This window comes from Phyllostomus discolor, chromosome 3, assembly GCF_004126475.2.
Source record: "Phyllostomus discolor isolate MPI-MPIP mPhyDis1 chromosome 3, mPhyDis1.pri.v3, whole genome shotgun sequence".
Taxonomy (NCBI): domain Eukaryota; kingdom Metazoa; phylum Chordata; class Mammalia; order Chiroptera; family Phyllostomidae; genus Phyllostomus; species Phyllostomus discolor.
The window spans coordinates 103,930,910-103,952,975 of record NC_040905.2 but is presented as its reverse complement, the minus strand read 5'-3'; the positions used below and the strand labels follow the sequence as shown (position 1 = coordinate 103,952,975).

The 22,066-nt window shown below is 42.3% G+C and overlaps 1 protein-coding gene across 1 annotated transcript in view; it reads right to left on the bottom strand.

Moving 5' to 3' along the window:
• The window catches only part of CPPED1 (calcineurin like phosphoesterase domain containing 1), a 123,521-nt gene extending 108,783 nt beyond the window's left edge, over nt 1-14,738 (bottom strand). Inside the window, exon 1 of the mRNA XM_028526443.2 lies at nt 14,548-14,738. Within this exon, the coding sequence (XP_028382244.1) occupies nt 14,548-14,617 (70 nt within the window). The 5' untranslated portion in view covers nt 14,618-14,738. The remainder of the gene's footprint in view (nt 1-14,547) is intronic.
• Nucleotides 14,739-22,066: the final 7,328 nt, after the last annotated feature.

The window sequence follows — 22,066 nt, the reverse complement described above, 5'->3', positions numbered from 1 at the left end:
TGCAACAAAGAATAGTGCACACAATGTCAATGCTGAGGCTGGGAAACCCTGCACCAGACATAGCCCAGGAAGCCTCCAAATGGACCCTTATCTCTCTTCAAACACACCTCATGCTTTCCCACCCCTTCCTCCAGGATGCTCTCCATTCTACCAACACTTTTCCCCACTGAGATTCCATCTGTCTTTCCCAGCCCAGCTCAAACACTACCTCTACCACAAAGCCTGTCTCCCTCTCCTGCAAGCAGCTGCAGCTCTGCCTCCTTCCCCCATTCAGCAAGTTTGTCCTGAGCATCCATTGTATAGGTGCCATGATAGTCGCTGGGCATTCAACAGTGAGTAAGGTCACAGGTGCCATTCCTTAAGACCTTACAGAATAGAGGGGAGATGGACAACGAACAGGTCAACAATGAACTTAATTACTCAGGTGGTCTGTACTACCACAGAAGTAATCAGGGTGATCACAGAGTGACTAGTGGATAGGAAAGATATGACTGGATGGAGCAGCTAGGAAACATGAGAGCAGAGATCTAAAGAATGAGCAGGTGCCAGGCTTGGGGGGAGCTGTGGGGACACACCCCAGGCAGAGGGCATGGCAAGTACCCAGATCCTGAGACCAGGGAGAAATGGGAATATAAGGTGGGATAAATCACTCCATGACGTAGGACTTGCGGAAGGGCTTAAAACCCCTGCCCCACTTGGGCTTCTGTCTCCTGAAGCCCTAAGCTGGTCCCAGTGTAGCTGAGACTCTGAGTATTGAGTATCGAGACTCTGGGTTCAAATCCCATTCCCATCGTTTACCAACTAAGTGACGTAATGCAAGTTTCTTAACCTCTCTGAGCCTCAGTTTTCTTATCTGTAAAGTAAGAAGAGTTCACCTGCCTCAGAAAAGTTGTGAAAAATTAATGAGTTAGTACATGTAAGGCATTTGAACTTGGCACACAATAAGCAGTCAAATGTGAGTCTATTTCCAAGACTTTTACTCATGGTTAACTCCTACCCTTGTCTTAGCAGAGACAGAGCTATCAAATCTTACCCATTTGTTTGTTCCCCATAGTAGAGTTCAACAAATATCTGATGATATACTTACATACATATGTATACAGGGTCTGGCAAAAGTAGGTTTACACTTGTGGGTATGCAAAACACTGAGTTCACTCTCATATTATTTATTGATTGCTGTATTATTTTCCATATGAACAACCACAGACCTACTTTTGCCCCACCCTGTATATACATACACACACACACACACACACACATTTACATGCTCAGGCCTTCACATGTTTTACTTCACATATGGTGGATATTGCTTTGGTTATAAAACGGCAAGGATGGATAACCAGGAGGCTTTTTCTGGCTAAAGAACAAATGCCAACAAAATGCAATTTTTGCAGTTTCTCACAGTCGCAATCTGCACTGTGAATCACTATGTAAATGTCTTCGGCAATACCCCTCATGTTCTCTGGGGACTAATCTTATTTTAGTGGTAAACAAAACAAAACAAAAATAATAGTAGCAAAATGATCTTTCACCACGTTGGGACCTTTCTCATTTAACAACCCAAAATGTCCCAACTGCACAACTGCCAGACCTCAGTGGGACCATTAACAGTGTCTTTCAATGGTGGCTGCCTAGGGCGGGGAGGGGAGACAGGAGAGTGACTGACTGCTAAAGGGTGCGAGGTGTCCACAGGGGTGGTAAAAATGTTCTAACACTGACTGAGGTGACGGCTGCATGACTCTGTGAATAGACTGAAAGCCACTGAACTGTTCACTTTAAAAGGGTAAACTGTACGGTATGTGAAGCTGTTAAAAAAAATAGTGCCCTTCAGGACCCCCTCCTCTGCAAAAATAATTAACTGTGATAGCAATATCCTCAGAGTCTCCAAATTATATTTCCTAAGTACCAAGTGAATTTACCCAATTTCTATTTTTTTGCCCTCAATGCATCCAAAAGGTAGTTTCTGAGATACACAAAAGCTTCTGAGCCATGACTTGGCAGCCATACTCGCCGTTTGGGAAGGAAGGACCTGCCAACATCTTATCTGCAGCCCTTCAGAGATGTAAGGAAACAGTTGGGCCAGGGCAACTTGGCCAGGTGGCTGTCAGCATCACTGGCTTTGGCCAATGCTACTCTACACACCAGCAAATGGGGGATAAGAAGGCATGTCCTGAACCTCTCTTGCTTTCAAGAAGCAGAGCTCCATTTGGGGTTTGCCTGCCTTGGGTGGATGATTGCTATGACTTTTTTCCACTATTCCCCATATTTCCCAGGCTGCTGGCCCAGGTGGTGCTTCAGGGAAAATCAGACAAAAGTGCTGTCTCCGGACAGAGGCAGCCCTGCAGACACCTGGCTGGTCCAGCAGAAGCCTGGATGACAAAAGAAGGCAACCCTGCCTCAGGTGAGGTGCAGATCCTTGCAAGGGAACCTGCTTAGAAGAGAGTGACAGAGAAAAGTCATGTCAAGGGGTGACAGACCCAATATTTTTTTCAATATAGTTTACTGATTATGCTATTATAGTTGTCCCATTTTCCCCTCTTCACTCACCTCCACCCTGCACACCCTCTCCCACCCACAACCCCCCCTTTAGTTCATGTCCATGTGTCATACTTATGAGTTCTTTAGCTTCTACATTTCCCATACTATTCTTGCCCTCCCCTGTCTACTTTCTACCTACCATCTATGCTACTTATTCTCTGTATCTTTTCTCCCTCTCTTCTCCTCCCACTCCCCTGTTGCTAACCCTCCATGTGATCTCCATTTCTGTGGTTCTGTTCCTGTTCTAGTTGTTTGGTTAGTTTGCTTTTGTTTTTATTTTAGGTGTGGTTGTTAATAATTGTGAGTTTGCTGTCATTTTACTGTACATGTTTTTTATCTTCTTTATCTTAGATAAGTCCCTTTAACATTTCATATAATAAGGGCTTGGTGATGATGAACTCCTTTAATTTGACTTTATCTGAGAAGCACTTTATCTGCCCTTCCATTCTAAATGAAAGCTTTGCGGGATAGAGCAATCTTGGATGTAGGTCCTTGCCTTTCATGACTTGGAATACTTTCCAGCCCCTTCTTGCCTGCAAGGTCTCTTTTGAGAAATCAGCTGATAGTCTGATGGGAACTCCTTTGTAGGTAACTGTCTCCTTGTCTCCTGTTGCTTCTAGGATTCTCTCCTTCATTTTAATCTTGGGTAGTGTAATTATGATGTGCCTTGGTGTGTTCCTGCTTGGGTCCAACTTCTTTGGGACTCTCTGAGCTTCCTGGACTTCCTGCAAGTCTATTTCCTTTGCCAGAATGGGGAAGTTTGCCTTCACTATTTTTTCAAATAAGTTTTCCGCTTCTTGCCCTTCATCTTCTCCTTCTGGTACCCCTATAATTCAGATGTTGGAACATTTAGAGATGTCCTGGAGGTTCCTAAGCCTCTCCTCATTTTTCTGAATTCTTGTTTCTTCATTCTTTTCTGTTAGATTGTTTCCTTCTTCCTTCTGGTCCACACTGTTGATTTGAGTCCCAGTTTCCTTCCCATCACTATTGATTCCCTGTACATTTTCCTTTATTTCACTTAGTGTAGCCTTCATTTGTTCATCCAATTTGCGACCAAATTTAACCAATTCTGTGAGCATCCTTATCACCAGTGCTCTGAACTATGCATCTGATAGGTTGGCTATCTCTTTGTCACTTAGTTGTATTATTTCTGGACCTTTGATCTGTTCTTTCATTTGGGCCATTTTTTTGTCTTGACATACCTGTTACGTAGTGAGGGGCAGAGCCTTAGGTGTTCACCTGGGTGGGGCAACCCAGCTGCTGGGTTGTGACTCAGTATGTGAGAGAGGGGTCTGAGAGGGAACAATGGTGCTTATTCTGCTCTCTGCCAAATTTTAGTCACTTCTGCCACTTCCCCCAAGAAAACTGGGCCCTTCTGGTGCTGATTCCCAGGTGGTTGGGTTTGTGTATGTTCTAGAACCCTGTGGGTCTCTCCAATAAACTCTCCTGTGAGGCTGGGAGTCTCTCACAGAACCTCAACACCCACAGGTGTTTTCAGTGTTTTGAGGCTTTATTTCCCCGCGCTGGGACCCTGGGTTGCACGGTGTCTCACTCCCCAGTTTCACCTGGTTTACCTGTGCGTGAACATGGGACCCCCAGTCCACCAGCCACCTCATACACCAAGCCCCTCCACAATCCTCCGCCTCGCTGAGTCCACCTGCTGCTGCATTGTTTGCCTGGGGTCCACCAGCCAACACTTTGCCACAGTCCTCTCCTCCCGACCACCTGACTCTGCCCCTCCTACTGGTCTGGATGAATATTTCTTCTTTAACTCCTTGGTTGTTGGACTTCCATACAGTTCAGTTTTCTGTCAGTACTAGTTGTTTCCTTGTTTCTAAATTGTTATTGTCCTTATTTTGGTTGTGCGAGAGGCACAGTGTGTCTACCTATGCCTCCATCTTGGCTGGAAGTCGCATTAATCTTAAGACCTGTTTCACTTTGTTGTAGATGATACTGTTGACTTTTAATGTCCATAGCTTTTCTTTGTTATTTTCCTGTGCAAAGTAAGTCCATCATTTCACTGGAATTTGTTCATCATAAACTGGCCTTAAATGATCTCTTTTTCAGACATCTCTTACAACAATTCCAAGTCTTAGCATGCTTAATAAATACTTGAATGTAGGTGAGACAGTCTGTGAATCTGTGATTGGACACAGTTACAGTTTCCTCTCAAGTGACCTCTATCTACTTTTCACTTCATACACATACATTTAAGAGATGTTTGTATATAAAAGATTTTTGTTTCTTTGTTCTATGTTAACTCCCAGGGAAGCCTCAGTTGGAAATTCAGTGATGTTCTCACACCAGTAAGCCAGGAGAGAATTATTTATTTCTCTCTCTTATTGTTCTTTGATTTTCTTTAGTTAACTTTCTTCTTTCCTTTCCTCTCTTATGCTGTAACTTTAGGCAATTTCATTAAAAACTCCGGTCATATGGTAGCAGGGTTAGTGGCCATAGCCCTTCCTGCTCATGGGCCAGCTTCTCTCATTCTGCCCCAATATTTTTTTTAAAGAGATGACTCTGAATGCTGTAAGGGGAATGGACTGGAGGGGCAAGAGTGGACACAGAGTGCTAGAGGAACTTTCCAGGTGAGAGATGAGGTGGTTGGGGTCACAGTGGTAGGAGCTGGGAAGGAGGTGGCCAAAACTAAGGTGAGCTCTGGAGGCTGAATAGAAAGGACTGTGGATGGCTGGGACATGGAAGAAGGGGAGAAGCTGAGGTCAGAAATCACTCCTACTTTTCTGGTTGATCACGTGAGCTGGGGGAAGACTGGAAAGATGCAGGTTGGAGAGAAGTGGAAAGATGAAGAGCTCTGTTATATTCAGTGTGTTCTGGTGGCAAACCCAAAGGGCTGGGCCAGAAGAGCTGCTTTCTCTTCTTGGCCCTCACACTTACTAATGCACTTACTAATCTGGCACCTGAAATCAGTGAAGTGCCACAACGGCCTCATGCAAATGAAGTCAACGTGTGCATCAATACAGCCGCACCTCAATGCAGATCTAGCCAACACTCTGCCTTCACTTGGCAAATGAGGACCAGTGGCATTAGCACAACTGGGCTTTTTTTTTCCCTTTGAAACAAAGCTACATGGGGCACTTGGGCACTCTGAGTCCACAAAGATTTCCTGAGTGTCTGACTATACATCAGACTTGGTTGTGAAGTGGCTGCCAGTTCTGGGGCTCCTGGAGTCTCCAGTTGTCCTGGCACCGTGTTATTGTCCCTTCCTTACTGGAGGGTTTGGAAAGTTAAAAATCACCTGTTGCACATATATAAAAAGTTGTCAGTTAATCCTCTCTGTGCAGAAGACACCCTCTCAAGATACCTCCCCCAGACCAACGTGAAGGGTTCACCAGCGCTCTCCATGCCCCCACAGGGCACTGCCAACCACGCAGGGCACTGAGCCCTCCTTCGCTCTGGCACGTGCCACACAGGGAGTGTGCTCATTATGTGTCCATCAGGAGTTGTCCCAAAATCTATTTACGCTAGTGCTTTAATTAAACATGCAAACCAAAAACTATTTCTAATAAAACCAAAATGGATGCTTTGGGAAGACCTAATAAAGGCAAGTGGGTAAAAATAAAACACCATTGAATTAGGTGTTAGGGAAACAAGTATAAAAGATTTAAAGAAAAAGAAAGCATAACCCTAGAATCATTCTTCCTTCAGAGTGTTTTCCAAGTGATTTTTCACTGACTGCTCCACTGGGAAAATCCCAAACTAGAGATTCACTATGGGTGCCTATGCAAAACAGGTGACGTGATAGTCCCTTCTACAAAACCATACTCTAAGACATATTCTTCGCTTAACCTCAGGAGATTGGTAAATAAATGTATACTTATCACTCACATTAAAATGAAATGTTAAAAGAATGTATGGTATTTTATGATTGCCCTCTTGAATTATTTTTTTCTGTTCAGTGGCTAAAGACCAGGCTTCTACTGCAATTTAAAAAAACTACCACATACAAAAAAAAAAACCCTACCATATATAAAAATTGGCTCAATATGGACCTAGACCCCAATATAGACCTAGACCTAGCTTAAACTACAGTACTCTTAAGGAAACACAGAAGTATGATTTAGGGTTAGGCAAAAATTTCTTAAATATGGCATCAAAAGCACAAGTGATAAAAGATAAAGATAACATGGACTTCAACAGAATTAAAAACTTTGGTGCTGCAAATGATATCAGGAAAGTAAAAGAGAATCCAAAGAATGGGAGAAGATATTTGCAAATCATATACTTGATAAGGATCTTATGTCCAGAATATATAAAGAACTCTTACAACTCAATAATAAAAAACACAAATAACCTTATTAAAAACTGGGCAAAGGTTCTGAACAGACATTTCTGCAAAGATTACAAATGGCCAATAAGCACATGAAAATATGTTCAAATCATTAGCCAATAGGAAAATGCAAGTCAAAACCACAATGAGATTCCACTTCACATCCACTTGGCTGGTTGTAGTCAAACAGGCAGACAATAACAAGTGTTGACAAGGATATGGAAAAATGTGAACCCTCATACATTGCTGGTGGGAACATAAAATGGCACAGCTGCTTTGGAAAACAGTTTGGTGGTTCCTCAGAATGTTAAAGAGTTATTTATATGACTCAGCAATTCCAACCCTAGGTTTCTACCCCCCAAAAATGAAACATGTCCATACAAAGACTTGCATGTGGATGTTCTTGGTAGTTTTATTCATAACAGCCAGTGTCCAAGTGTCCATCAATGGGTGAACGGATAAACAAAATGTGGCTACCCAAACCAATGGAACTGTATTATATGGTGCTGATGATACATGCTGCGACATTGGTGAATCTGTAAAAGATTATGCTCAGGGAAAGAAGCCAGTCAATCACAAAAGACCATGGATTATATGGTCTTTTGATTCCATTTACATGGAACATCCAGGAAAGGCAAAGCCATGGAGGTAAATTAAGAGCGCACTAAGAGTAAAAATAGGAAGAGACTGAAAATAGGCACAGAGTTTCTTTGGGGGAGGAGACTGAGATGCTCTAAAATTGTGATATTGCACCGCTTGGTAAATTTATTAAAAACCACTGAATTACAAGCTTCAAATGAGTAAATGTTAGGGTACCTCAAAAAAGTTATTAAAAAATAGAACAGCAAAAAGAAAAACATTCAAAAATAAAGCTCATTTGCCTCCTGGAAATGTTGTAATGGGAAATTTTCACACATTAATTTTGACCTTTGATGACAGTAAGAAGGGGATAAAGAATCAAGATTTCTATTTTCATCATGAGAACCCTTCTCAAATAGAGTGGGTTGGCCTAAGTTATATACTTAGTTATATACTAAGTTATATAATTAAAACATTCATTTAATTTTCTTCATTGATATGTTAGAATTTTTAAAACTACAATATTTTGAACCCCATTCAGATTTGCATAAATAGGTCTACTGTTTCTAGAAAAGTTCTTAGGTGAAACCTGAAAGAGATAGGGGTTTTTTGTTGTTGTTGTTTTTAACAGGGACTCTATTTATTCTCTGCATATGAGAGGGTTACCAGAGGGGACTAAGAAATATTCAGAACAGAAATAATTGGTTCCTCTGAAACAGCTGCTGAGGTTTCAAATGTCCGGAGAAGTAACCTTTTTAAAGAAAACCAGAAACCTTTTTAAGAAAACCCTGTTTTCTAAAGAGATAGTATTCTGGTGGTAAAATGAACTGGAAAACAAATATAGGTAATGTTTAAAACATATTTTAATCTTGATATTTCTCCCCTTGAGAATGTCTTCAAAACAGATGTCATAAACTTTTCAGGAGACAGTGATTTGTTAAGAAAAAGTGGTCTTAATTAGGATGTGTCAAGGAAATATAATTACCAATTTGACTGATTAAAATGAATACCTGAACATGCCCGAGGACTGTGAGCCTTCTCGGGTGAGACATGTACAATTTGCTTTCTGTAAACATCTGTTGACAGAGCCTAGCAGATGATGTTAACAGGGATGGATGAACGACTAAAGCCAAACTTCCCTTGTAACACTTTGGGAAGAGATGCAGGAGAATACTGTTAACTCATGCAAATCACCAGGGAGGGAATCATCTCAGAGTAAAGTGCTTGCCAGAGGCTGAATGTCTGTGTCCCCTCCCCCAAATTCTTACATTGGAAACTAACCCTCGATGTGATGGTATTTGGAGGGGGGGGCCTTTGGGAGGTGATTAGGTCTTGAGGGTTTAGTAATGGGATTGGTGCCCTTATGACCCCAGACACGCCAGAGCTCCTCACCCTCTCTGTCACGTCAGGACACAGGAGAAGACAGTCCTCTATGAACCAGGAAGAGGGTTCTCACTAGACAACAAATCTACAGGTACCTTGATCTTGGACTTCCAGCCTCCGTAAGAGTGAGCAATAATTTCTACTGTTTATGAACCACTCAGTCTGTTATATTCTGTTACAGCAGCCCAAACAGAATAAGACAGTGCTCTTTCATTTCTGTATTTTGCTGTGTATAATGTGCACTTTGCGCCCAAATTTTTGAGGGAAAAATAAGGATGAGCATTATACATAGGTAGTGCCTAAAATACCTTGTATTTGTTCTTGTGTTTTGTAATTATTTGTTACATAAAATTTCTTGTACAATAACATGTTCAAATATAAATGCTAAAATTCCTTTATGATACAAAAATCAAGTATCTAAGTATAAATAAATAAAAAAATTAAAACAAAAGATATTTTTCCGTAAGGTTTGGGCCAAAAAGGTGGGTGCACATTATACACAGGAGTACATTATACACAGCAAAATATGGCACTTGCCAGACTTCATTTGGGAAACAGATTAACTAGCTAATTCTGGAGGGGGCTTCTAGTAGTGACCGCTAGGGTTACCAGGAATGTGATGCTGGACAGTGCTGCTTGAGTTAACTGAACCTTTTTGGCAGGCAGTATGTGTTTGGGCAATAGATGGGAAAAGCCAGTTCCTTCCCTTTCTCTTCCAGGCCTGCCCTTAGGGCAACTCTATCAGCTCAAGGTTCTACCTTCCTGTGGCAGAGCCTGAACTGACCCTGGACCTTAAAGACATCTCTCAGTCACCAGCAATGCTAAGAGGGAAAAGTCAGTGACAGTGAGAAAGGCAGCTTATGGGTGGGCTAGGGGTTCAGCACCTCGTGAAGTAAACTAAGACTAGGGATTCTAAGCCTAAGCCTTCAGGAAGGAGCCTCTAAAAGCCCTGTGCTATTTGACCCATACAGGGCACACCCACTGGGGCTGCTCGGCCCACAGCAGAGACCAAGTACAGGCCCCACTTCTTGAGAAGCCCAGGGTCATTTTCCCTCTCCCTATCTCAACAGTTTATTTCCTAAATCTCTCTCCATCCATCCAGGTGAACAACTCTCCTGTTCTCTGGTCTTACTGGCAGCCCTGTGGTAGCTCTAAAGGGCTAGGGAACTTCAACACTTCAGCCCTGCCTTAGTCTCCACTGGAAGCTCCCACCACCATGACCACATGCTCCTGAAAATAAACAGTTACTGAAAATAAACAACGTGGTGCTATGGAAATAATCTTAGAGACAAGTTCTTGAGCTCCAGCTTTCAACCAGATTGCACCCCAAGTTCCTCAGAACTTGGGGAGCAGAAATTCTTGTTGTTATTGCTGCAGTCAGACCATTCTTTTCAAAATGGGTATCTGACTATGCGTCCCCATTTCTTCACACATGCAGCTTAAAGCGCTTTGATGCTATTAGGTGAAGACAAACTCAACTACCCCGACCCAGCTCTCCAGTGTCCTCCCATGCCACACTGCTGCAGACTCAATGGCTTCCTTCCCTCATCCTTTCCTTTCCAGTCCCACCATGCTAGACTTTCAAACTTGCTCTGCCCATGGTCCACAAGGTCTTCCCTCCCTTCAAGGTCCAGTTAATGCCTAATCATCTTTCAGCAATCAGATGACACACCCTTTCCTCAACGAAGCCCTCCCTGAATGTCCTTATTAATGCTCCAATGAGAGGCTCTCATGGAACCAATCTCTCCTTTTCTGGCATTTGCCATAACTGCAATTTCCACTGGTTTGTGTGACTGACAGGTTAATGCCAGACTTTCCAAGTAGCTATGTGCCAAAGGTGCAGAATCACATCTGTTTTTCAACCATCACTACACCCTGTCATCCAGTGCCATGGCTGGGACAAGGCAAGCATTCAATACATTTGATGAATGGGCAAATGAATGAACCAGTAGATGGACAGACAGACAGAGGAAGAGATGGACGTATGATGGATAGAATGGTGGGTGTATGGCCTGGTCGATAGGTGGACAGAAGGATGGAGAGATGGTCAAAGAATGCATTTGATCCCAGGGCCAACCCATCTTCTGAGCCCTAAATCCCATTTCCACAGATATCTCTCTCCAACAATTATCCTGCCTTTTACTTTTTCAACCCCAGATCCATCTCATACCAGTCATGAGACCTTGGTCAAGTTGCCTCATCTTTCTGAACTTGATTGTTTTTTCCCCATTATAAAAAAGGATTACTGTAATAGCTACCTCAACAGGATTATTTTGGTTTATTTTTTAAAAGAGTTTATTTACTTATTTTTAGAAAGAGGGGAAGGGAGGGAGAAAGAGAGGGAAAAAAACATCAATGTGTGGTTGTACTCACACACCTCCTACTGGGGACCTGGCCCACAACCCAAGCATGTGTCCTGACTGGGAATTGAACCAGAGACCTTTTGGTTCATAGGCTGGTGCTCAATCCACTGAACCACACCAGCCAGGGCTCCACAGGACTATTTTGGAGATTATATCACATAATCCACATACAGCCCAGAGTACAATACCTGGCTGCCATAAACATCTGATAAATGTTAGATGCTCCTGTTGTTCTTATCATTACTATTTCAGACCCTTCAGTCTTCCTTCAGCATTGTTCCTTCCCTAAGCTGCTACTTATTTATGTCTACTTTGCATCACAAAATGGTTGCAAACAGAATCCTACCCTGGCTGACTTTACAACCTCATTCTCTGCTATTCCTCAAACACCGTGTACACCGCATCCCCCTACAACTCTACTGAAACTGCTCTCCTCCAGGTGACATAACAATCAAACCTGCCATTCTCTGGTCAGCTAACATTCACCTAGACGCCTGCAACATCTGATCCTGAGTACCATCCTGCCTTAAGCCCTCCTCCCCAAATTTGGTGCCATGGTCAGCTCCTGGTTTTATCTTCTAAAATTTCTGGTTGGCCTTGACCAGTGTGGCTCGGTTGGTGGGACATTGTCCCACAAAGTGAAAGGTCGCCAGTTCAATTCCCAGTCAGGGCACATGCCTGGGTTTTGAGTTTGGTCCCCAGTTGGGGTAAAAGGCAATCAATAGACGTTTCTCTCCCTTTCTTTTTTCTCTCCCTTCTCCTCTCCCTAAAAATAAATAAAACCTTTTAAATCTCTGGTTGATTTCTGCTCTGAACCCTTTAGCGTGTCATTTTCTTCTTCCTGCCCCTTAAACACTGGCATATTCTAAGGTTACAAAACAGAGACACGCATCGTCTACTATTCCACACGGTTCCCCTTAGCAATGCCATGGACTACTGCAGGAATACTCTCCACTCTCCTCTGTGAATGGAGCCCACACCTCCACCCCCAGACACGTACTACACCCTACAAGTTGCTTCATGTTTCCTGATAACACTTCAAAGCCATTACTCCCCAAATTAATCCCATCCCACTCCTTATTCCATGACTTCAGTTACCAGACCCACCATCACCCAGGACCAATATTTAACATCCCGACTACTCCCATCACAGTGGCCTACACACGCTCACCAGGTGACAAGAATTATTTTTTGTGCCATAGCTCTGTGCCTAGATTATGAGCCCCAGAGGGCCTGTAGCTTACCTCCTCCCTTCTTTTTCTACTCTCCAAAAGATACTAAAGAATGCAATTGGAACCTAACAAATACATCTTGAACTGAAAACAAGAGATACCATGGAGAGTAACATGGAACTAGCATTCATTGCTGGTGGGTGTATAAATGGTACCAGGGCTTTGGAAGGCGATCTGACAAGACTGTAAAACTGGGGATGATTATACCCTATAGCCCAGAACTTTGCTCCTGGGTATATGCCCTGGAGAAAATTCCCCACACGTCCACAAGATTTGTACAAAAATGATCACAACGACACTGTTACCAAGGGTGAGAAACAGAAACAATTCAATGTCCATTGTATCTGGAAATAGCTAGTACACTCAAAATTAAGATAATTAAAGGGGAGTTTAAAAATAGATTGTTTGGGAGGCATTGAATATAGAAAAACTACAAAAGACAGTTTATAGCCAAAAGATTAAAAGCAGAGCTGTTGCCACTCCTACATCTGAAACGAGGAAGGGAGCAAGTGGTTACCTAAATCTGAAAAGAGAGTGCCAAAGGAAAGGCTATCTTGAAAGCAGTGACCTTCAGGTAAGGCATATAGCCAGCCCAAGGCAAGCCCACAGGGAGTAAACTGGGGGAATAAACACACTGACTTTTGGTCCTTCCTTCCTCTGCTCTCTAGTTGGGACTCCCCAGTGGAAAGCCAAAAGGTAAGGAGTCTACTAAAGCCCGTAGAGGTCAACCTCCTGGAGCACGGTGGAGAAGGGAGAGTAATTTGGAGAGAAAAGGGAAAGATACTCAGCATACCCAGCAACAGAATGCATAAAATATATATTTATACAATGGAAAGTTACTGCCCAGCAGAAAAATGAGTGAACTAGAGTTACTTATATTAATATGAACAAATCTCAAAAATCTCGTGTTGGGCAAAAAAGCCATATTAAAATATTTAGAAAACCGGCAATACAGCAGATTGTATTTTCCAAAATCCACCACAGCTATATTTTTGGTCCCCACATGCTCTGCCAGCCACTCCCACCAAGAGCTACAAAGAAAGAAAAGTACAAGGTTTTGGGGCAGAATTACAGGAGAAACCTACATTAGATAGAGTAGCCAGGGAAAGTGTGAAAATGACTTAACTTTAAGTAAGACGTGAAGACTGAGAAAGAGCGAGCCGCCCGGCCCCCCCCCACCCAGCCCAGCTATTAGCTATGGGAGCGGGAAGAGCAAGTACCAAGGTCCTGAGAAGAAAGATACACGGCAGTTGGCCCTTTTAAATGCATCAAGAAAACGAGTGTATCAGGAGAACTGGGCAAGAGAAAGAATGGAGCATGATGGAAGAAAGATGGCACAAGCCAGATCCAGGGGGCATCTGTGACCTCCTTGGCTTACAAAACCAGAAAGTGCAAGGGTGGGAATTTGACTCCAGGCAGAAAAAAGCCATAGAGAGAACCAAGGAACCAGGAAGACTTCCCTCTAGACTTAAGAGCTAGCTCTATGGCCAACTTGCACTTAGAATCTAGTCTGTGTCAGACGCTGTTTCAAAAAGTTTCAGTCTGTTAAAAAGAATCATCTGTTTCATGTTACCTATGAGAATATTAACAACCTCATTTTTGCAGAGAGGCAGAAAATCCAAAGTCCAAGCATTTAACTCTAACACGACTCGACTGCCTTCCCTCTTTACTGTTAATATTTTGGTAATGACTCATAGTAGATAACCGTGATTGCAGCGTATAAAATACATCATGGTGAAAGACCATAAAAGTAAGGGCATCTAACACGCACCAGATGCTTATCGAGTGCCACACAAAACCTCTCTGTTTTTATTCCCCTTTTACAGACGAGGAAACTGAGGCTAGCACTTGCCGAGTAACGTGTCGTAGGCAAGGCGCGAAAACCACATCAAACTGCAGAGCCCACGCTATTAACTGCTTTGCTGCCTTATTCTATCTTCTCTACTCTCGGGGAAGTTAGGTCCCACGCAGCGAGTCTTGCGCGGACACGCTCGTCTCCATAGCTCCCGTGGAAGCTTTCACTTGTGGGCTGTGCGGACGTTATTTTGGTCCCCAGCACCAACTGGGGACCCAGATGGGGTCCGGCTGGAGGAGCGCGCACCCATACTGAAGGTTCCCACAGCGAAAAGTTCCGCAGCCCTGAAGTCATCCCCTCCCCAAGTACCTGCGGAAAATGCGTCAAGGGTCCTGCCCCGGGCTCTGTGGAAAACACCCCCCACCTCTGCCGCGGACATGGCGAGCGAATTTCTTGCTCTGCTTGAGTGCACTGCGTGGGAGGAAGTGGTTCAACTCCACACCGCCCAACCGCCAGCCCGGGGTGGGCCCCACCTTCTGCTTGGGGCGGGACCTGCGGTAGGGATCGCGGGCCTTGGATGCTCCGGCGCCACTAGTGTCGCCTGGGCGGGGCGGAAACTTGAACCGTTCCTCTGGGATCGACTGAGTCGCCTGGCGAGTGAAGGGCCCCATTCTGCGGCCCAATTGCTTACAAGGGTATCTTTGGGCTCAGGTTGGTGGCAAGCCTTTCCCTACAGATAGGATTGTCAGGTTTAACAAATAAAAATACAGGACGCCTAGGTAGGCAACGAATGATTGCTTAGTACAATGTAAGCATGTCCCATGAACTATATAGGAGACGCATGCTAAAAATTTGTTTCGTTCTTTATCTGAAATTCCAATTTAAATAGGCACCTGTATTCTGGGAACACTATCTTAAGGTTAAAAAGACTTGACCCCTCTCTCACGACAGTCCTCCAAGCACCAGCTGTGATCTATGACACTTAATCACCAGACGTCTTCGGCTTTCCTGTCCTCATCACCATCCTATTATTATCATCATCGCTCACTACATATCAGACACTGCTCCCAGCACTTTGGGAAAGGCTCACTTAATCCACATAACAGCCCTAGGAAATGGTGCCATATCATTACCCTCATTTGTCACATGGGGAAACTGATGCTCAGAGAGGTGAAGCAGCTTGCCCAAAGTGACGCACATCTAGAAAAGAAACAAAGTTTCAACTGACCCAAACGAGGATCCATCCAGCAAAAACCATTGAACTGAAATACAAGCCAGTGTTTGTCAAACTTGTTAAAAAGTACAAATTCCAGGGCGGGCCTACTGAAACTAAATCTTAAGGAGAAAGCTCTGTTTTTAACTCCCCCAAGAGCTTTTATGTTCTGCCAAGTTTGGGAAATTCTCTTCTAAACTAGCTGCCTACATCTGAAGTACTGTTTTGGTGGCTAAAATGACCAGGAAGACTGTCCTCTAATTTTAGACAAGAGGTAGTAAATCATAGTGGTTAATGTAGGAGTTTGGAATTAGTCACCTTCAAATGTGCCTCTGTGGTATGAAGATTGTTTTGAGTTCAAGGCAACCAAAACCCTGTGGGCTCAAGAGAAATTTCTGTCCCCCTCCTCCCCCTCAATTACCTAGAAGATTTTGAATTAGGGGCCTTGCCCACAATAAGAGATTATTAGAAATAACCTTTTTATGTCCTATCTATAGGGCAGGGCAAACTTCTAATTAATTACCATACACCTGTTCTCTTATCATCCTGCAATGACCTTCCTTCCCTCTGAAGCCCCAGAGTAATCCTTTGCTCAGAATATCATATACCTCATTTTCCCTTGCTGTTTTAAAATGTCTCATGTATGAGGGGTTCCCATACATATGCATGCAATTAAAGTTGGTCATTTTCTCTTGCTAATCTGTCTCATGTTTATTTGATTACTAGGCCAGACAAAAGAAACTTGAAGGTAGAGAAAAGTTTCTTCTGTGGATAAAAAAAAGGGGGGGTGTCTATAGAGAATAATCTCACAAAGTGATCTGATCATAAATTCTGAAATGGTCAGGTCATGGTTGTAGTCATGCTCCAGGCATACACATACATATTTCTATACCAGTAAACTTTTCAGTAAAAGGTCTATCTTTGCCTTAATCAAGACCTGTCCATTGTTTCTGTGTATCTAGGTTAACACACTTTTGAAATAACCATCCTCAGGAGAGCATATAAGTTTGCTATCTATTCTATAATTCAACCCCTACTTTGCTTTCTCCCACATAATCTTCCTTATGTTCACTACTTAATTTCAAATGCACTCGTGATCTTGCTCTCTGGTGTATGTCATCAGTTTAACTCAAACTCATAAAAATGCTCTAAGGTTTGATTCTTATGTCTACACTCCCCCTCATTAAGAATATAAGTGCCTAGAAGTTTGGGAGTCAGACCGCCTGTTACCACTTGCTAGTAGTAAAATCCTGAAAATAAAGGCAGGAAACTGTACTTGAAAAATAATTTTAAAAAATCTTGGAAATTACTTAGTTTCTAATTAAAACTGTTTAGTCTCTAAACTCCCAGCACAGGTTTGCTGGGAAGCTTAAATGACTTGATGCATCAAAGTGCTTAAAAAAATAGTTCCAATAACAAGTGGCAAGTAGTACTCAATGAATATTAGCCGTTAGTATTTTCATTATTATTAATCACTATATCCCTATTCCCTGGCTATTGCCTGGCCCAATAGAGGATTCTCAGGAAATGTTTAAGAAGGAAATGAATAAGTGAGCATCAAAAGTCCAATAGTGGCCTCAAAGCCCTGCAAGATCCAGCCCGTGCCTACCACTTGAAAGTGGAAAAGTCAGCATTCATGCTGCCTGTTACTACCAGAACCAGTAAGTAGAGAGAAGAATTGAATCTTTACAGGTACTTTATTCAGATACCGGTGATCTGAGAAGATAGTGGGTTATGCACCCTAAGAATCATCTTTATCTCTTCTCAAGCAGATCTTTTTAAAAGGAAAAGACAAGGGTTGGTAGTTGTGGTCTGGAAAAAAGGTTAATCAGATAAGAGCTGCAGTCCAGCAGCAATTTTCCTAGTATTTCTATATCTACTGATCAACAATTCCCTGTCTATACATCACAGCCCTTCCCTTCCTGGAACACAATGACTCAGACACCATCTCCATTGCTTACAGACCCTCTCAGGCACAAAGGTTGAATTGCTTGTGAACCTCCTAGAGTCACGTAGGTCAGGAGTTCCAGTTTCTGGAATAATAGCTTTCCATGTGCATTAATCACCTAAGCCTATCAACTATAATTACAGCTAAATTCTGACTCTTGAGTTCCCCTATCACTAACTTTGCAGCCATGTGTTCTCTTTCAGTTTCCTAAACATGCAAATCTACTTGCTTCTTTGCCTATGCAGTTCTTTCTGCTTCGACTGTATCTGGTCACTTGAACATCAGTGCCTCTGCTTACATCACCCTTTCACGGAAAGGCCTTACCCTACATACTTGCATAAACTAAATCTCCCTCATTCTTTGCATAGTACTGTGCCCTTATCCCTCAGTCCTTTGCACAGTTGAAATGATGTGTGGGAAGAAAAAGGGTGTAATATGGAAGTAACCTCATAGGGTAATTTGATAATAAATTCCTAACTGGGCAGATCATGGTGGGTAGCCATACCCCAGGGATACAGCTTCTTTAGTAAAAGGTTTTAAGCTAGCCCTATCCATTGTTCTTGTGCATTTAGGTTAACACACCTTTGAATACGAGAACTTTTACCCCTCAAAGAGGGTATTAACTCTCAAGAGAGCACAAATTCTTTTTTTTTTCATTTTAAACAGAAATTTACTAAGGTGTGCTTTTTAAAGTATATTTCATTGATTTTGCTATTACAATTGTCCCAATTTTTCCCCCTTTGCTCCCCTCCACCCAGTAACCCTATTCCCTCCAGCAGTCTCCCTTAGTTCATATCTGTGGGTTGTGCATATAAGTCTGTGGCTTCTCCTTTTCCTATACTGTTCTTAACATCCCCCTATCTATTTTCTACCTATCCAATTATGCTTCTAAATTCCTAGACTTTTTCCCCTATTCGTCCTCTTCCTCCCCCCCAGCTGATAACCCTCCAAACAATCTCCATATCTATTATTCCAGTCCTGTTCTAGTTGTTTGCTTAGTTTGTTTTTGTTTTCTTTTTAGATTCAGTTGTTGATAGTTGTGAGTTTGTTGTCATTTTAATGTTCATAGTTCTGATCTTCTTTTTCTTAAATAAGACCCTTTATCATTTCATACAATAAGGGCTTGGTGATGATGAACTCCTTTGGCTTTTCCTTATGTGGGAAGTACTTTGTCTGCCCTTCCATTCAAATGAAAGCTTTGCTGGATAGAGTAATATCAGTTGTAGGTCCTTGCTTTTCATCAATTTGAATACTTCTTGCCAGACACTTCTTGCCTGCAAAATTTCTTTTGATAAATCAACTGATAGTTTTATAGAGACTCCTTTTTAGGTAACTCTCTGCCTCCCTCTTGCTGCTTTTAAGATTCTCTCTTTATCTCTAACTTTTGGCATTTTAATTATGATATGCCTTGGTGTGATCCTCTTTGGGTCCAACTTGTTTGGGACTCTCTGTGCTTCCTGGACTTGTGTGTCTATTTCCTCCACCAAATTAGGGAAGTTTTCTTTGATTATTTTTTCAAGTAAGTTTTCCATTTCTTACTCCCCCTCTTCTCCTTATGGCATCCCTATGAACAAATGTTGGACCTTTTGGAGTTGTCCAAGAGTCTTCTTAAACTTTCCTCATTTTTTGAATTCTGTTTCTTTATTTTGTTCTGGTTGAATGTTTATTTCTTCCTTATGTTCCAAATCTTTGATTTGAGTCCTGGCTTCCTTTCCTTCACTGTTGAATCCCTGTGGATTCCCTGTGGATTTTTCTTTATTTCACTTAGTGTAGCCTTCATTTCTTCCCTAATGTTTTTGCCATATTCAATGAGATCTCTAAGCATTCTGATCCGCAGGATTTTGAACTCTATGTCTAATAGGTTGGCCAGCTCTTTTTCTCAGGTTCTGTTCTGTTCCTTCATTTGGGCCATATTTCTTTGTCTCCTCAATTTGGCAGCCTCCCTATGTCTGTGTACTAGGTAGAGCCACTTTGACTCCCTATCTTAGTTCACTTTTTAAGTTGTATGAGGCAGAGCTTTGGGTATTCACCAGAAAGGGCAGCCTACTTCACTGCTTTGTGGCTCCATGTGTGTGTGGGGGGGAGGGGTCAAAGGGGTCTCCAAAAAATGCCTGGAGTTAGATAGCAACTGGAGACCAGCTAAGCCACCTACATGTATGATACTTTTGGGTGGGAAAAGGCATTCTTGGTGCAACCTTAAACTGGGCTGACAGAGGGTAACAGGGTGATTTTTCTTTGGGTGTCTTACAGGGAACAAACTTTGGGGCAGAAACTTGCCATTATTTGCAAAGACCTTGGTGATAACAGTCAGCACTGTGAACCGATTTTTGTTCTTGTTTTATTTTTAGTTCTCGAACCTAGGTAGTAGTTGTAATGACAAATATTTAAGTACCCATTTTTTAAAAAGATTTTATTTATTTAATTTTAGAAAGGGGAAGGGAGGGAGAAAGAGAAGGAGAGAAACATCAATATGTGGTTGCTTCTTAAGTGTTCCCTACTGGGGACCTGGCCTGCAACCCATGCATGTGCCCTGACTGGGAATCAAACTGGTGACCCTTTGGGTTGCAGGCCAGAGCTTAATCCACTGAGCCACACCAACCAGGGCTTAAATACCTATTTTCAATGTCATACTCTGACTTTTTCTTTCTCCTTCCCTTTGTTACCCAGATACTTTAGACAACTTTGCCATTAAATAAGATTCCTTTCTTTTCCACTGAACTCTATCTTTGGAGATTTGCCTGGTAGGCAACAAGTGGTAGGACCTTCCCTACTGGTTGGGTTCAGTAACAAAACTACATGCTTGAAGATAGAATGCAGGATCCTTTAAAATGAGATCAGAATACCATTGCCCTGTGAAAATGGGAATGGCTAAGATAGAAAAGAAGAGCCAACAGGTAACTGACTGCATTCCCTATATGCAAGTGAGCATATAGCATTTGAGAGGAGGAAGAGCATATCAGCTAGTGACTATCATGCCCTCTTCCCCCTCCCACTTAAAAATTGCCCTTTTCCTTTCATCCCACCCTTGTAACAGCTAATCCAAATGTGTTGTTATTTAGAGACCCAGGCATATTAAGAACATCAGTTGCTGTACTGGGCTGTATTTTAGCCTCATTCCATGAAGCAGGCAGAACAATTTGATATAACACTCAAAGGCCTGAGGCAGCTGAGCTTTTATATTCTATCTACTTTTTATAGATCTTCTGTTTTCTCCTCACTGGCAGGTTGTGAGCTGTCCCTTCTCACTATTTCTGGCATCTGCCTCTAGTTAGTCCTCACTTTCTACCTCCTTCCCTCATTTGTCATCTGTCCAGATTTGTGAGACTAGACAATAAAGGTTGTTAGGAGTATGAGCCAGGTTGGCTTATGGATTTGAGCCAATAGGCTTGACCTGAGAGCCTAAGGCCTCATTCAGGGTGAATTGCCTGGGCTTTACTTTAATAGGCATAGTCACTCCTGGTTAGATTGTGTGGTAGTTAATATTATGTCAACTTGGTTGGCCCCTGGTGCCCAGATTTTTGGTCAGACATTATTCTGGTTCTGTGAGGGTGTTTCCTGGATCAGATTTACATTTAAATCAGTGGGCTTTCAGTAAAGCAGACTGCCCTCCATAATGTGGTGGGCCTTGTACAATCAGTTTGAAGGTCTGGATAGAACAAAGGAATGGCCTCCCCCCAGCAAGAGGGAATTCAGCCAGCCAATAGCCTTTGGACTTTAAATGCAACATTCATTCTGAGTCTTAGCCTGCTGGCCCACCTTTCCAGTTTGGAACATGTCAGCTTTCTGTATGTCTATATTTTCTATTGTTTCTGTTCCTTTGGAGAACTGTGACTAATACAGACTATCAGGTCTTCTCTGGAAGTGTGAGAGTTGCAGAGTTGGTCTCATAATTCAAGTTTGTATTATCATTCTGCAGTGAAGGATTGTATTCTGACAGAGCACACTTCAGATATATGGAAATGTGAAAGCACAATGTAATTACTAAGCATTGTGGGCACCAGATGCCACTCACCTTTCCACTGTCCTGACCTGAACTTCTTCAGGTGGAACTTAGGAATGATGGACTAAGGGTTGGGATAGGGCCAGGGTAAAGAGAATTCCACAAAGGTGTCAGTTTTATGCATTTAATCATTTTTTAAAAAGCAGAAATAAATTGATTTGATCAGATCAAAGAGTCATGTGTACTTAAGATCCCCAAAATTAGTTTTTTTAGAAAAATTACTGATTTAATGATATGGTCATAAATTTGATGTTAACAAGACTTTCACATTTTTTTCCTCCTTGTCAAGATGCTAGAGGAATTTCTGAAATATCCCAGGTATACCTGTGTTCTTCAACATGAAAGTGAAATCATCTCCTTGAGACCCTTTAGACATCATTGCATCTCTCATGGGCGAGTTGCATAGCTTGTAAGTTTTGTTTTCATCATAAGTTTCTATCATCAATAGGAAAGATAACTATTATGTATGTTATCACATATAATTATTCTTTATGAATGTCTGCCAAGACATTTTATGCATTTTCTCTCCTTTTTCCCCCCAAACAAAATGAAGTTTCACCTCATTTTAAAAATGAGATCATAGAGCCTCAAGGAAGCTCAGTAATTTGCCTGGAGTCATCCCACCATTCACCAAAAGTTGCAAAGCCAGAATTCCTCTTTACACCCTCTTTTTGCCTCTCATGGTCAATTTCCATGACCATTGGTAGTCTTTAGATCTATACCAATC